General features: G+C 41.3%; 1 protein-coding gene across 2 annotated transcripts in view; it reads left to right on the top strand.

Moving 5' to 3' along the window:
* Positions 1 to 12,848, top strand: part of FAXC (failed axon connections homolog, metaxin like GST domain containing) — a 37,347-nt gene extending 24,499 nt beyond the window's left edge. For both annotated transcript variants that reach the window (XM_045010873.1, XM_045010872.1), the window contains exons 6-7: positions 10,054 to 10,170; positions 11,884 to 12,848. In XM_045010873.1, coding sequence (XP_044866808.1) covers positions 10,054 to 10,170; positions 11,884 to 12,173 — 407 coding nt within the window. In that variant the 3' untranslated portion in view covers positions 12,174 to 12,848. The remainder of the gene's footprint in view (positions 1 to 10,053; positions 10,171 to 11,883) is intronic.
* The last annotated feature ends 4,102 nt before the right edge of the window (positions 12,849 to 16,950 follow it).

The raw sequence follows: 16,950 nt of genomic DNA, 5'->3' as shown, positions 1-16,950 counted from the left end.
ATAGGCAAATTCTGAGGAGGGATTGTTTTGCTAGAATTGTGCTGACCAGCTCTGCTCCTTAGCTGGTAATGGCCTAGAAGGTTCTTCATCATTGTAATTAGTATATCATCCTCCTTCTTTCCAAATATAGAACAAAAATATTTATTGAGCACTTCTGCCTTTTCTGTGTCATTATTAACAATCTTACCCTTTCCATATAGTAATGGATCTATACCATTATTAGGATTTCTTTTGTTCCTAATATACTTAAACTCCCTTTGCCCTGCCAGCCCTGGATTTTCCTGTTGTCTTTAGCTTCTCTTATCATTGTTCTGCACCCTATAACTTCTGATTCATATTGATGCTATCTTTCTTCTCTTTTCCCCATTTGTTATATTTTGCTTTTTTTATTTCTAATTGCAGCCTTCACTTTGCCACTGAACCAAGATGGGCTTGTAGCCAAAGTTTTCCTCTTTCTTGATTTTGGAATTATGGCTTTTTGGCCATTTGATAAACTCGTCTTAAAGAGCTCCCAATTTTCATTCACATTTCTGTCTGAATTTGTTCTCCCAGTCATTTTTGCCCAAATTTTCCTTTTGAAGCATCATGAGTGTGTGTATTTCTGGTTGGAACTATCTTCTGTTTGCCCATATTGAATGCAATCAGGCCATCATCACTGGTTCCTAGGCAACCGCAAACTTCCAGTCCAGTGATTAATTTATCATAAAGAAGTCCAAAATAGTTACCTTATGTTGGATGCAATACTTTTGGTGTTAGAAAAATTATCATCTACAATTTTTTCTACTAGCTATGTGAGACCTCCATCATATGTCTTCCAAACTGTGCTTCTCGGGGTGTAGTGATGGCAATATTACTTCTTTCCAAAGAGTGTGTGTAGAGGAGATCTTAGCAGATGTGCATTCACTCCTTCTGTGGGACTGCCACTAATTGGAAAATCAAGTGATCAACCGGGATCTCCTACAATATTCTGCATTCCTTCCAACAGCTGGACCACTATGTAAAGATACATCTGGCCTTATTTGCAGAGATTCATAGCTCCAGGAGATGATATTGAAGACAGCTGCAAATCAGGCCACATGTAAATTAAATTAATAAGCAAATTAGAATTGGTTGAACTATCCATTTTGAATTTAGCCCTTGTTGGGTAGCTAATCAGTTGTAAACTCATCCCAACTTTCTGGGAATGAATTCATTATTCATAAGTAGAGGAAGGATGGTTTGGTGGCTAGCAGAGGACTTGGGTGAGTATCTTTGTTTGTGAACTAGTTGCTAGGATTCATTTATTTTTCCTAAAATGGCTTTAATTTGTTTAGCAGTTTTGTGGTTTTATAAAATAAAGCAGTGTCTCCCTCCACTTCCCCCAGTTTCAAAATGCTGTTGGGTCATTCTCTGCAATGGAATGGCTTTACTTTCCACATTGTCTTGTCATATATCTGAGAATGATACATTTTATAATATGCCTAGGCACAGTGTGCTGAATTAAGTGCTAGTCCTTATTTCCTCGTTTATATAGTTTGAAATCAGACCCATAATCAAGCAATAAGACTTTACAGACACTTCTCCTAGCTTATTATTGCAGATCTTGGGTAATGTAATAAGTAAGGCATCAGTCAGAAGCGCATGTGAATAGCTGCTTGAGAAGCACAATAATCCTTGGAAGTGCAGTGTCAAATATCTTGTTGTAAAAGTTTATTTATAAATAAAAATGAGGCTAACTGAATTTATAAATAAAAAACAGTCAGAGCTTGAAATTATGATGACTCTGGGTAGCCAATCAGAAAACTCTATTTGTGATCTAATCTTCTCTCCTAAAACTGGTTGATCACCTTTTTGGTTTGTTTTGTTAAAGTGTCAGTATACCAACATGATAGCAGAACACACTGAATGTTTTTAGGACACCGGCGGTCTGCATGAAATTTGTATACTTAATAATGAACAGAATGTGACCCAGGGTGCCTATGGCAGCCCTCACTGAAAATGCCAAAGTCAGGGCAGGCTGCAAAAGGGAGGGCAGATATTCCCAAAACTAGTGATTAACACTGAAGTTAAACTCACTGACGAGTCACAAACTGTACCTCTGATCCCCCACACTGGTTATCAAGAAGCAAAGAAAGAAAGAAGGAGAAACATTACACAGCCCCCTTTATTGCATTCCAGTTCTCTGGCTCCCAATCAGCACCTAGGTCCAGTACAGTGAGAAGTTATTTAAAAACTCTGCTCACTATACACAATGTTCTTCTGACCCCAAAGAGCCAGCCATGTTACCAGGTCAATATTAGTTTGGATCTTATCCAAAATACCACACTGCCAGCCAATCGTGTAGTGTCTCAGACTAAAGGTTTAATATAAAGAAAAAAGAGAGAACAAGAAGGGAGTTGTTAAATGATAAAGCACTCAGATATATACAGAGACTTTGCAGTCTATATATCAGGTTCTGAGCAGTATTGGTGAGTTTGCTGGCTTGAAAGTCCCTCTGGAACACATCCACAGCTTGGATGGGTCTGTCTGTCCTTTGTTCAGAGCTTCAGTTTGTTGCAAAGTTACTCCAGAGGTAAGAAGCAGGAATGAAGACAAAATGGAGATGATGCAGCTGCCCTTTATATTCCTTTTGCCATGTGGCTTGTACTTCCTGTGTCCCAAACACAAGTTTCACAGCACATGGCATGGAAAAGCCTTAGGGTTGTCTGCTCACACGCATACCATATGCCTTGCTGACTCATAAGGTGTAGTCCCTGGCCTTTCAATGGGTTCATTGTACAGCTGATGGGCCATCAAACAAGCTAGGTAGTGCTGATGCCAATCTGTCTAGGGGTGTCACCCAGAAACACAGCACAAGTTTGGAAACACAGCTATACCCTACATATCTATAACTCACAGTACAAAGGTGATACAAACATATAAACAAGATTATCATATTTAGTGAATTGTAACTTTTCCAGGGATACCTTACATGGTGTATCTGGTAAGATTCATTGCACTTGTATAATATTGGTATCAACAATATCATAAAGTGTCTCCCATATTCCATACAGTGTCACACAGAGAAACACAGAAATTTACATAGTAGTTAAAGAGCAACATAAAAAACGTTATTGGAATGGTCTAATATCACTGGGTCAAATTTTGGCCCTCCCATTTGTCTTGTTGAATAGTACCTTGCTCCCCAGGTGTTATTCCCACTAATTTTAATGCAGTTATTTGTGGCCCTGGTCAACGATAGGGTGTCAGAATTTGATCCTTTGTCTTTACAAAATGATTCTCCCTATGATAGGGTTTGTCAATCTAGGCTTAATTTTTTTCAGGTGATACAAGTGTCATTCAGGCACTACAGCACTGGGAGCCATATAGGCGCCTAGACAGATAAATAGCACTGCTGCAAGAGTTCTCCTTAGCGTGCGGATATCTTTACATAATCACCTAGGCTGGGATTTTTAAAAGTGCATATTGCAGTTAGATGTCCAGCTCCCAGGATATTCAATGACAGCTGCTGGGTACCTAACTCCTTAGGCTCCTTTGGAAAATCCAGTCTTGGAGGCTGATTGTGTCTGCATCTCTACACAGAGGAGACCCCCTACATTGTGGCTTATAACCCTCCTATGTGAAGGGAGGCTCAGCTGTCTCCCCAGCAGCATCCGCCCCCAGGCTTCAGGAAAGGTTCTTGGTGTACTGTCCCACATGGAAGAGACATTCACATTCTGTTGGTCCACTTTGTAATGGAGATCCTCCTTTAAGGGGCAGTTGTTGCTAGGGACTGTGTGTGGAGGGCAGGGTGGGGAGACAGTTCTGAAGATCCAGAGCTCCTGTGAAATCATAGGGCCCCAGCGCAAAGGGTCCTGGCCTCCTGCTGATTCCCTGGGGTAGAGGGTATCCAAGGGGTTTGCAGTCTAACCAGAGGTGAAAGTAGGCTGGTCCGGTCCGTTACGGTGTACTGGAAAGAGCCAGTACACAGCCGACTGTACCAGCAGGGGGCAGCTTCCCCGGGCTGGCAATTTAAAAGGACCCTGACCTCTGGAGAGTGGCCGGAGCTCCTGACCCTTTAAATTGCCACCAGAGCCCTGCTGCCGGAGCCCTGGGTAGATGCAGTGGCCAGGAGCCCCAGGGCTCCAGCAGCGATTTAAAGGGCCTGGGGCTCCCGGCTGCTGCCTCAGCTACCGCTACCATGGGGCTCCGGCAGTGATTTTAAAGGGTCAGGGGTTCCCAGCTACTGCAACTGAAGCCTTGGGCCCTTTAAATCACTGTTTAAAGGGCCCGGGGATTTAAAGGCCCCACCTCTTCCGGTTGAGGCCCCGCACTCCTGCTCAGGAGCCCAGCCCTGCGTACCGGTAAGTCCCTTAAGTTACTTTCGCCCCTGAGTCTAAAGCCATAGCATGTTCCATAGAGGTGCAATTGCCCTGACCCTTACAATTCAATAAAAAGCTCTGCCGGATTCCCCACCTATCTTCTCCCTTCCATGAGTTTTCCCACAGGACGGGGCAATTGGTTCTTGGTTCTTAATTAGAAAAACTCAGGGCAACAGTAGGAGGATTAAAGTGCTGCCCAAATCCTAATGCAAAGTGGCTGCTTATCTTGAGTTGATTTTGAGACTGTTACAGATCAGATTACTTTGGAGCCCCTTTTGCAGCATGACAAATATGCACTGGAGCAACAATATTTATTTTTAGCTCCAAAAATAGTTTCCATAAAGGAATAACTTGGCTGCTGCCCAGTCTCTCTATGCAGAAGGGGTGGAAATATTTACCTTGCTTGGTTTGAAGCTGAGCTTTACTCCTCACCTGGTGGCAGAGTAATATTGCAGCGTTCTGAAGCAGACTTCAACATGTGTGTGGTGTCAGTAAGTGCATGCATAGAATAGGGTCGAAATCGAATTTTATATAGCCCCTTTTATACTGAAAATATCCCAGAAGGCCTGGCAAAACAGCAGATTAGTAAACATAACAGTTCATGCTTAACTTTGGACACCAAGGATTAGATCGTCAATGGGTGTAAATCAACAGAGAGAGATCAATTTACACCACATTAAGATGTGGGCTCAGAGCTTTTTAGTCAATTTTTCTTATCAGAATTTTCTTCTGCAGTTTTCAGAAAGCCCTTCCACACAGATTACTGCCAGAGATGCTACCTTTATCAGAAAGGTGGTATAGTTTGTGATCTGCTGTATTGTCTATATATCTTAGGTATTTAAATGGCCCACATTATCAAACTATCTTAGCACTGATCTTTAATGAATGTATCCTCACAAAATGCTGGGAAAAATAAGGAAATAATATTAGTTCCATTTTACAGATGGGGAACTGAAGCACAGAGAGATCAATGGTGGTATCCACACAGGGATTTTAGTAGATTTCTGTGATTTCTTTTACAGTTGCAAATGAGCAAGAGATTTTAATGAATCTGTTAACTGGCCACCCAGCTGTTCTCAGCTGGCAGTTTACCACAAGCATCATGGCCAAGGTGGATTCTGAGTAGGGACTTGAGGGAACAGGCTTTGAGTCAGCACAGGGAGCGCATTTCATGCTTATGGGGCAACAGTGAAGTAAGTGCACTGGTGATTATGGGAGGTGAGCACTCTGAGAGATGCAGTTTCAATTACCTTTGTGGGGCAGAGTGGTCTCTCCTTTTATTGCACTTGTCCAAATCCCTGTGGAGAATTCTGTTTCTCTTCTTTTTAATTATCTAAAATCTTAAAGGAGAAGTTCTCAGGGAAATTCTGATGGTCAAGAATCAGGTTTCTTAACATCTCTTGGGGCTCTTGGAAGCACCCTGGTGGCCTGGGCTAGTTTGTTTACCTGCCGCGTCCGCAGGTTCAGCCGATTGTGGCTCCCACTGGCCACAGTTTGCCGCTCCAGGCCAATGGGGGACTGCGGGAAGTGGTGCAGGCCGAGGGATGTGGGAGCCGCGATCGGCCGAACCTGCGGACGCAACAGGTTAACAAACCGGCCCGGCCCACCAGGGTGCTTTCCCTAGCAGGCCGCCTGCCAAAGGTTGCTGATCCCAGTGCTAGCTGAATGAAAGCTAGCATGAGTATAAATTGTAGTGTAGCTATGATAGCTTGGGCCATGCTGGCATGGCTCACCTGTGCCAATATGTACTCATGGAGTTCAGGTGGGTTTGTACTTGGCGCAGCTATGCTGTGCTGCAGCTGCTTGTGCTACTGTGGCTACACTATTTTATACCCAGGCTAGGTCTCAGTGACGTAGCCTGAGTATGTGTATGTGAACTGTGAATTGCCCCCAAGCTTGTTGTGTAGATGTAGCCTCAGTGATGACTTGCCTCATGGCTCTGCTGTAACGATGGCATGTTGGGAGTGCCTGCTTACACCTGAATCCAGAGTCCAAGTAGCCCATGCAGAAGTGTCAGGGGGTGTTTTTACTCCCTTTTAATCACTTTCTAAGGCATGTAGTCCTAGTCAGAGTCTTGTTTGCATTTGTTTTTAGGGATCTGAGAACAAAATTTCAGAAGAATGAAGTTGGGAACCCCATTTCTCTTCTCACATGTCTGGTATTATGCTTTAACGGTCTGAAGAGATCTGCTGAGATTTTCTGTCTGCCCACCCCCAGCTAGGAGTGCTGCAGGTGTGAGATGATGCCATTGGCAGGAGAGTAGGCGAATATAACAGTCACTACCTTCCTGGCTGTACCAACATCTACATACAGCAAGGTGGACTGATTTAAATCAAAGTGATTTAAGGATGATTTAAGCCAGCAACCAGGAAACCTTGATTTAACTCACCTTGTTTTGCATTTGCATTTGTTATTTTCCTAAAGAAATGTTGATTCTCATTGATCTGTAACCATTAAAACATATTGATTTGCCACTAGATATAGCCTTTAGACTAAATTTGGTACTCTCTTTTGTTAACCATGAGGCTGCACTATATCTGTACATACTTACTTAATAAATTATATAGCTTAACACACATTTATTCAGATTCTTAATTTTTGCATCTTATCGTGTCATTTCTTATTTACTGGATGATGATGAAATTTTTACTCGTGACTTGTGTCAAGCTGCATTTGGACAGAAATCTGAATTAAATTAATAACGTGCAAAACCAATATTTAAGAGTTTTTATTAGTTAAATAAGTACCTAAGAAAAAAACAAGTAAGTTTATTACAATATGTTTTGCATTTAAAACTAACTGATTTAGTAAACAAAGCAAAGCAAGTATTATATATAGTTAGTGAATTGAACTGATTGTTTCTTGTCACAATGTCCTTCAAGGTTTCAGGCTTTGTCTACACTAGCACTTTTGTCAGTCAGGGATGTGAAAAAACATAACCTGACCGACAAAAGTTTCACCAACAAAAGCGCTGGTGTGGACAGCGCTGTGTTTGCAGGAGATGCTCTCCCGCCAACATAGCTACCGCCGCTTTTTAGGGGTGGTTTAATTATGCCGGCGGGAGAGCTCTCTCCCAACAGAATAGAGCAGCTACATGGGAGACCTTACAGCAGCGCAGCTGAAGCAGTACAGCTGTGCCACTGTAAGGTCTGTAGTATAGACAAAGCCTTAGAATTAATGGATCTCATCCTCTCACATCAAGTTTTTATTCATAGATTGGAAGAAGAAAACAAGCTTTCCTGATTTTTCAACTCCCTGTTGTTTTCTTACATTTGAATGAACTTGTCATTGAACTGAACTAGTTGAATAAATTGAAATGAAGAAAATATTCACTCTGCACCTGCAGAAGAGGCTACTGTTGGAAAAAGTTGGCTTAGCACTTCAGCAACACTTGCTGCTGGGGTGCTTAGCTAATGACTTTCTTTAAAACTTCAGCAGCAAACATCATTGGCTGAATATTATTTTTTATTTAATTTAAATGATTTTAATATGTTATAGTAAGCTTAGGCCTTAAGCAAGGCTGTCATAATTTCAAATTTAATTTTAAATAAGTTTTTAAAAATCAGAATTTATTAATTTAAATTGAGTATTTTCATTTAAACATATTTTTATTTTAAAAAATAAATCTATTATTTTAAAAAATAATTTATTTTTTAAAAATCCACCCTGAAATGCAGCGTTACTTCCCAGCATAACACTGTTCTGGACTTGAGCATGAAGCACAATTAAATTGTGTTCAATTCCTGGCGTTGGCAGGTAAAATGGGATTTTAGCTCAAAGTATGTAACTGTGGTGTTGGGAACAACTTTTGAGATTTGTACAAGATGGTTCAAGACTAGACGCAACGTAACTACCACAAAGACATTTGCCTCATTTCCTGCTGCCAAGAGGGATTGTTTACCTGAATGTTCTATTTAGACAATGGACGTATGTAGTAACTGGCCTTTTTACAGGGAAAAAGTGTTCAATTTTAATATTCTCTTTGACTTCTTAGAAGAAGTTGTCATTCTCTGTTGTTCACAAAGCTGCATTGCTACAATATAGAACACTTGAGTAGTAGAGTGTGTAGTACTTCGGAATACACTGCATTGCATTGCTGTACAGCTTTGCTTAAAGTGGTTTCATACACCTAAAGCTAGTAACCCCAACAAACCAGAGCAATGTAAACCAAACCAAGGAAGACTATCACTGAGAAGTGGAATGAATAGATTTGGATGATTCAGATCCATACAGTATTGGATGTACCTTTCCTGATGATGATTCTGAATTTTTTTTCAAAAGAATCTTCTTTCATACCTTACTGTGTTATGATTATAATTATTTATTTGTATCGTAGTAGCACCTAGGAGCCCCAGTCATAGACCAGGATCTTTTGTGCTAGGCGCTGTACAAACAGAATGAAAAAGACAGTTTTGCCCTGGAGACCTTACAGTCCAAGGAATGTGACTTTTACATGTGACTGCCATTTCAGTTCCATAAGGAAATGTATGACAAAATGCCATTACTTAGGGCTAGCTCCTGCTAGTTAGGTACAGCCTGGGGAAGGGAGCAGAGCACTACAGCACCTCCCCAGCAGTCCACATAGAACTGCTCTTTAGTGGCTTGGGTGAAATGACTTAGTGATCTCAGTTTCATTTCTAATGAACTAGTGTCCCCATCACACTGTTGCACCATCATTGGCAATTTCAGCAGAAGGACCAAGTGACTGAGTGGGACTGAGAATAAAATGACCTATTAATCCCCCTGGATTTGAAGTCCAGATTGTAGGGCATTTCTGGGACAGTGTGGGGAAGCTTCCGCTGCTCCTTCGCATGTTGTGCCTGATCTGTGGATAAGCAGAAGAATTTGGACTCCAGGACTGTCATTCTGGTACCCTTCGCAAGCAGTTTAAATTGCTGTAAAACTTGTGGCTGAAATGGGGAGGTGTTTGTGAGATCTAACAGTACTGGCTAGAGCCAGGTATAGTGTGAGTAGGTATTTTGCAAACTTCCTCACCAATCCAGGGGCATGCAGTAGCCTGGAACTGCAACACACTTAACTATTCCAGCACTAGGCCTCTTTTGAGCAGAAGTTGCCAATCATACCCAATGGGGTGATGGTTTGGATTTGGACAAATATTAAGTAAGTGCTCGGTTGAAGTCACCCACTCTCATTTTCACTTGTAATCTGAGGAAGGACCTGAAACCAGATCTCCACTGGTGAAAGACTAGTGCAGGATACCAATGGGCTGCCATGGGCATCCTTTCCGCAAAGATGTTAATCATGGATCAGCTTTGATTTTTTCCTGACAGGAGGAAATCACACATTCCACCACTACTCATAGCATAGAAGGCCCTGAATGCAGCAAAACCGACTCGGTGTGTATTCTCTGCATGCCATGGTGGATTCTGCTCCTCAGTGCATAGTGGCAGAAAGAAGGGGAGCAGACGGCCTGGTGGTTCTGTAATACTATACATCAATTAGCCAACTGACTTGCACAGGATTACATAGCAGTAATGGAGTCCATCCCTGGGAACCTTCTCTGTGCCCAAGCCAAAATTTGGCCCACATGCAGTTGCTAAAGCATAGCTCCCAGAACCGGATATTTTTGGGAAGCATACAAGTTGCCAGTCAAATCGTTTCAGTAAGACACATGTTAAAAGATGCAATCCATATTTATAGTTGTGGGAGGTACCTGCAGGTCCATAACTGTTCACCATTTTACCATTTACAGGTGACAAGAAGTACATCATGGGACCAAAGCTTTCCACTCTCGATGCCACTGTCTTTGGGCACCTGGCTCAAGCAATGTGGACATTACCAGGGACTAGACCTGAGAGACTAATCAAAGGTAAGACAATCTTAGAGATTTGGACATTTCTTTTGGTAGCATTCTCTGCTTGTAGGCCTAGGGCAGGCTTTCAGGGAGATCTCATTATAATATGCAAGAGAACATTGTCAGGATCATATGACATTTAAAGACAGAATGAACCTAGAAGTTCAGCTAGAGTGTCCTGTCTTTTGATGTACTCTGTAATATTGTTTTTCTATCCAAAGGTGCCTTCATTTCCTCCCATGAAATTCTTCACATTAGTTTCTCCTATTGCTGTACTTGGTAGCTTACATGCTACAGCACTCTGTTGAAATAAATTTGGCCTTTGCTCTGTTAATTTATTAATGTTTGCAAAGTCTTTGATAATGAAATCATTATGGGCTAGATGCTGCCTCTCTTGCTTACACTGAGTAGTATCATATTCTGCAAGTAGTCCCAGTGAAATCAGAAACTTAATGACTACTGCAGATACAAGAAGAGGGAGGAGCCCATCTTGACTTTTGGATCCCACCTTTCATTGGTAAGCTGAGCACATTTGATCTGGAGTCCTACACACATGATACATTTGAAGGCTCCCCCATCCCCGAGCCATTTAACATAAATTTTCAGAGCAAAACTGCATATTAAAAAAAAAAGTGATAGAATATAAGGGGGGGCGTGGCATGAAATAGTTTTAGTAGAAGAAGGATAGAATCTGGTCCTATATAAGGGCTAAATATTATAATAACAAATTTGGAGGAACAGAATCAAATTTAGAATTTTAAACACATTTGTAAAGAGTTTTGAGATCTATTGATGAAAAACACTGTATATAAGAACTAGGTTTATTATTGTTGTTATTATATGCTTCTATTCTATGACTTTGATCTCTGAAGGATCTCAGGCAAAATCTTAGAGGACCCATGAATTTCAAAAATTAGCCTTATATTGATTGAAACCCAGCTGCCTTACCAAAATAATCAGATGGACACTCCCATCCCCTACAATACTCTCCAGTCTGACTCCCCCTAAGCAGATAGCTGCTCATGCTATGAAATACTGCACACAACAAGTGTTTTTCCTGGATGTACTGATGTGTTTTGTCCTTCACTGAGGTTTTTATAATATCTTCATAAATATATAAGAAAAATACTTTCATTCCATCCTTCCATCCCTAAGGTGTACAATACCTAAAGGTGTGCTACAGTGACCATGTAAAAATTCGGTGTGTCAAATGCCAAATTTATCTTGCAAACAGTACTGCCATCTTGTGTTCCAAACCCAAAATTTGCCTCCAATTGCACAACATTCTTTTAATAAATACATAGAATATGTATGGCCAAATTCTGTCCTTGGATGCCAGGTTTGTACAAAATGCATAACAATTTTATTGTGACAGATTTATAAAATCAGTAATCTTTTTCCTGTGAGCCACATTCATGAAGATTAATTCTAATTGCTTAACTTTATAGCTACACTCATACATAATCCTTTCATTTTGACCCTGCTTACCACAGGTACGTTAATCAAGTCACAACCATTTGCATTTTTCATTTGACTGAACTTGTAAACGGTACTGTTACTATGTTTGATCGTATCTTAGCCTTTTGGAAAGAGATCTCTAATGCCTCCCTGGAAACAAGCCAGAAAGATTTCTTTTAAGACAGCTCCTGTGAATTTTCTTTGCAATGAGCATGGTCACGGGATTAATGATTAGGAGTATTTACAGTGGCTTATTTTACTATGTTGCAGGTGAACTGATTAACCTTGCTATGTACTGTGAAAGAATAAGGAGGAAATTCTGGCCAGAGTGGCACCAGGACGACGATAACACCTTGTACGAATCTGAGGAAAGTAGTGAAGCTAGCAAGACTCACACCCCATTGCAGGACTTCAGCTTTTATTCAAGGACAGAAACATTTGATGAGGAGGGGACAGAGAACAGTATTTCCCAAACCCCTGACACGGATTATACTGGACACTCTCTCTTTGATTCTGATGTGGACATGGATGACTATACTGATCACGCACAATGCAAGTGATGTATCCAAGCACTTCTCCATTTGTGTCAGAAATGCCACTTCTTGGGACCAGTCCAACTTTCCCACGTTCATGCCAGTGTGGAAGAGATCATTGTGCTTGACACATTTCACATGCTACCTGGACTATTTCACCCTTATTTAATTTTGTAAATCCATTCAGATGGAGCCTAGGTTAAACAATTAGAACAAAAATAGGCAAACAAGAGATCCATAGGGTAGAAGGATCTTAGGCCTACATATTGCTCCCACTGAAAACAGATTCCAAAATAATGTGAGTAAACCTACCACAGGTGGAGCAGAGAGGTCACGAGAGCTGCTTACTGTCGAGTTTCTCATCTTCACAGTGGGGGGTTGACAGAAAGGGAAAAGGGTTTATTGGAATTCCCCTCTCCCTCCTTGGTAAGTAGTGATTGCATTGTATTAATGCAACAGGATGCCAGGGCAACTTTACTCAAGAGCTTCTTGCACTCTGAGTGTGTACGCTACGCATGAGTGTGTATAGGAGAGGAGTAGGGGTTTGGTCTCCAGTGCTTTCACAGATTGTCCATCAATAAAGGCAAGAAGAAAATGTGCTCATGCAAAAAGCAACATTTTATAATTCCTATTCTGTACAATAGCTTGAAATCTTTCAGTTTTATAACTTTTTTTTAGTTGAAAGGAAGACTTCAAAGTATTTTAAATTATTACCTAACAATCCCCTAGAAGATTGTTTAGGAGTCTTGGCTAAACCCCATCTCAGGTATATATACTCTGCCCATCCAAATTCCCTTTGCAGTTTCGATTATGTCAAGTGTTCTTTCCACTTCCTGCTGCGAACTGTTGTTTGGTCTTGCTAGATACTGTAAAGTTAAACATCTAGAGTGCACCTCCCCAGAGTCAACTGCACTGCAGTGCTGGACACTTCAGTCTCTATAGAAGGGATCGGCAACCTTTGGCACGCAGCCCTCCCGGGTAAGCACCCTGGCAGGCTGGGCTGGTTTGTTTACCTGCCACGTCCACAGGTTTGGCCAATCGCGGCTCCCACTGACCGCAATTCGCTGCTCCAGGCCAATGGGGGCTGCGGGAAGCAGCGGCCAGCACATCCCTCGGCCTGCACCGCTTCCCGCAGCCCCCATTGGCCCGGAGCGGTGAACCGAAGCCAGTAGTAGCCCTGATCAGCCGAACCTGCGGACATGGCAGGTAAACAAACTGGCCCTGCCTGCCAGGGTGCTTACCCTGGCGGGCTGCATACCAAAGGTTGCTGATCCCTGCTCTGTAGTTTTTGTGTATCAGTTGGCAAAGTTTGCGAAGCACTTTGGAGTGCTGCAGGGTATAAGACGCTATGTAAATTCAAGATACCAGATCCTCGGAAGTGCCAGAGGAGAACTCAACATGGGAAGGCTAGGTGGGTCATCTACTTTGGGTCTAGGGCACCTGACACACTCCCTATAACCAGGTGGGTGGGAGTGGGTAGTACAGTGGGTGGCATAGTATAGCTATGCCAGTTCTGTAGCCTGTGTAGATTTCGCCATGCCAGACTGGATGCTCACATTGATTTCAGGCAGAGAAAAAGCATAAGAGGAATTAAAGCATGTCAAGGTGTTTGTAAATATATTTAAGAAAAATCATATTTTGGGCCCACAAGCCTAGATGACATCCCTTAAAATGTTTTCTGCATGGCTTTCATGGTTTAGGGAAAAAGTTGTTACATGAACAGGACCACTTTGCAACATTATTAGTCATGCAGCTGATAAATAACTTGTTCCTGTATCTTGTATTCTGGGCTGCTAAGAGTAAAAGGGGCAGTTGAGGACTCTTCTCATGATTGTTATTGCTTCTCCTAATACTGAGAATTCAAAATTAATGGAGGAGTTTCCCAAAGCTTTAAAAGAAGTTTAATTTTTTGGGGATCTTTTCACTAATTGTGAAGACTCCCTCTAGCTCGGAAAATGCTTGTTCCAGGGAATCACAGAGCTGGCTGTGGATCTGGAATGGGAGAGTCACAGTTCACATGTGGAGATCCACAGCCAGCCTGGCAGCTGCTCGTTGTGTTTAGGTGGGAACAGCTATTACGAAGACAGCTGATGGCTTGCGTAGCGTAGGATGCATAGTTTTGTGTTTGTTTCTTAAAATAGGCCAGACATTCCTTTGCAGTCATGCTTCTATCAAACATTTCCAATCTCATGGACGAGTACTATTCGGGAAATGAATCTGAGCTACAGTTGACTTGCAGATGATGGGAGAGGAAGGTGCAATCCAAGCATTTAGGAACTTTGTCAGCAAACTAAGCACAAAACACAGGACACAAAGGGACCAAAAGGATAGATATGCTTGGTCAGAAATGCCTTTGAAACCCCACAGATCATTTAACCCAGGTGTTACCTGAAGAAATTCAGACGTTGAACTCTGACCAAAAGAATCACATTTGACAGGGGAATTTTGTTCCTTAAAAATGTCAGATGTGACTCTGGTTTGTATCTGTTTTGTTTATATATTGTTTTAACTTTCAAAGCTCTAAGGCAGTGTTTTTTCAACTTTTTGATGTCAGGAGCTTGAGTTTCAGGTATCGAGTACACTGCTGAAAACCAATGTGTCACAGCAATAAGCTACTGTAGCTAAAAGATTAACCTGAGATATAAGGCACTTGCATCTTCCCCAGTTGCGGAGGCTGACAAATCTGCCTGTGACTGTGGTCCATCATAAAGGGAAAGGACCCAATCTAACCAGAAGCCTAAGGGTTAACTTTCCCCCTCTAAATTCATGGGGTCTGATTCTGATCCCACATTGCTATAAACAGCAGTAACCACTGAAATGAGTGAAGTTAGACTGATGTAAAACCAGTGAGAGAGCAGCATTCTGTCCATCGTGTTCTTAGGTATCTGAATTCTTCCTAATTCCTGACCTCAAGCCTATCTGAACAGAATCTCCCTTATAACTGTATGATATATTCTATACCTTGATAGAGAACTAGACTCATTTTCACTCAGAATGCCAAATAAAAACCTAGTTAGAAGATATGATTATTGGTGTCTTCCCATCTCTGGGGAGAGTGAAAAATAAAAGCACTCTGGAGCCTTTCTCTACAAATGACTAGAATGCTAACAAGGTTCCCTGCCCCCACTGTTGTGCATTCTCCTGCATTTTGATGCTTCCATAAGTACACCTTGGAAAGAGGTGGCTGGAGCAAAATCGTTAAAAATCTGTGTCATGTCTTGTGACAAACACTTGCTGGAGGTGGCCTTTAGATATTAGAAACCCCACACAACAGCAGGAATGGGAGAGGGAAGGGGATTGAACTTAGATGGCTGATTCTGGGTATCTCCAGTACTTAGAATTCTGTATTACAGAGGCAGGCAAACAGTGGGGAGAAAAGGCCTGAACCTACAACTCGTATTCATCTGAGTAAAGCTTATTTATGCTAGTTTTCCCATGAAAGTCACAGACACAGTGCCCTCAGCTAGAACGGTGTAAACCTGGACCACCTCCCTGAATTGAAACTGGTCTAATAATATAGGGCAATATTTGGACCAATGGTCTGCTGTATCAACAGGTTCATGTGAAATCAATAGGGCCACTTGAATAAAAATTGTTACTCAGAATTGCAGATTTAGTCCCTAAAGAAGGAGGAAGTGTATTTAAGATAGAAGTATCTCCCACTGAAATTTAGGTTGGAAAAATAAGTTGTGCAACAGTCACTTTATGAGCTAAGATTTTTATTTTATTCTGAAGAAATTTTCCAGTGAAGGCTTAACTTGAAACTGACAAGCACAGTGACACATTTTGTTTTAGAAAAGTAACATTTTAAAAAAATTTGTAAGGATCCAAAGAGACTACAAATGCAGCAGCCCTTGTCAGTATCAGCTGTGATTTTCTAGCTGCACTGATTTGTCTATGTATTGCTCAGTTGTGTGAATGTATTTACAACACATGCCATACCTTTTGTTTCTTTCTAGGAGCAACTCAGGTTTTTTAAAAGAGGAGGTTAGTAACATTTTCCTCATCCATGGGTACCCTGGAAAAGTGTGCATTCTTGTGTTGCTTACAGTATTGTTTTGATTTAAAATTTAGAAGAAATTGCAAAAATGATGTATGTATGTTAAATATACATGTACGTCATATTTTCAAGGCATGACAGGAAATTTTTATCCTAAATTTAGCCTGTCCAGAAACAAATATCAGCTGTTTTTCCTGCTAGAGCTGGTCAAAAAATATTTTGTGCACACTTTTTTTCAGTGGAAAATGCGTTTTGGCTAAAACAAATGCCTCTTCACAATAAATACATAAAAATATTTTTGGTTCAAATCTTTATTTTTTTGACAAAAAAATGAGAAATTAAACATTGCATTTTTACTTTCCTGCTTCTTTTTACAATGGCAAAAAAGTGAGAGGAAAAGTCCCCCTGCTAAAAAATTTTTGGAATTTTTTTGTCAGAAATGCAAAATTTCATTTCCTTCAAATTGTTTCATGGAAAATACCTACCTCTTTTGACCAGCTCTCTGATGAAATATATCAAGTTGAAAACCATCAAACGGGTATTCCATTCCCCTCCCTTCTTCTGTGTTCTGTATAGTTAATCTCTATTTTGTCCCCTGATTTATTATCCTTGCCCTCACTATTGCAAGTGACTCTTGTTCTTTGGCTGAGAAAGCATGGCTAAGATTCTCTATGGAGCTTCTCAGCAAAGAGACACAAGGAATGGGTCTAAGGGCCTTCAACTCACTCTGAAAACAGTTACTATCTTCCAGGATCAGACAATACATGCACTGCCTGCATAGCAGTCACAGTCCGTGCTGGTTCA

The sequence above is a fragment of the Mauremys mutica genome, chromosome 3 (assembly GCF_020497125.1).
Source record: "Mauremys mutica isolate MM-2020 ecotype Southern chromosome 3, ASM2049712v1, whole genome shotgun sequence".
NCBI classification, from domain to species: Eukaryota; Metazoa; Chordata; order Testudines; family Geoemydidae; genus Mauremys; species Mauremys mutica.
This window is presented reverse-complemented; position numbering and strand designations above follow the sequence as displayed.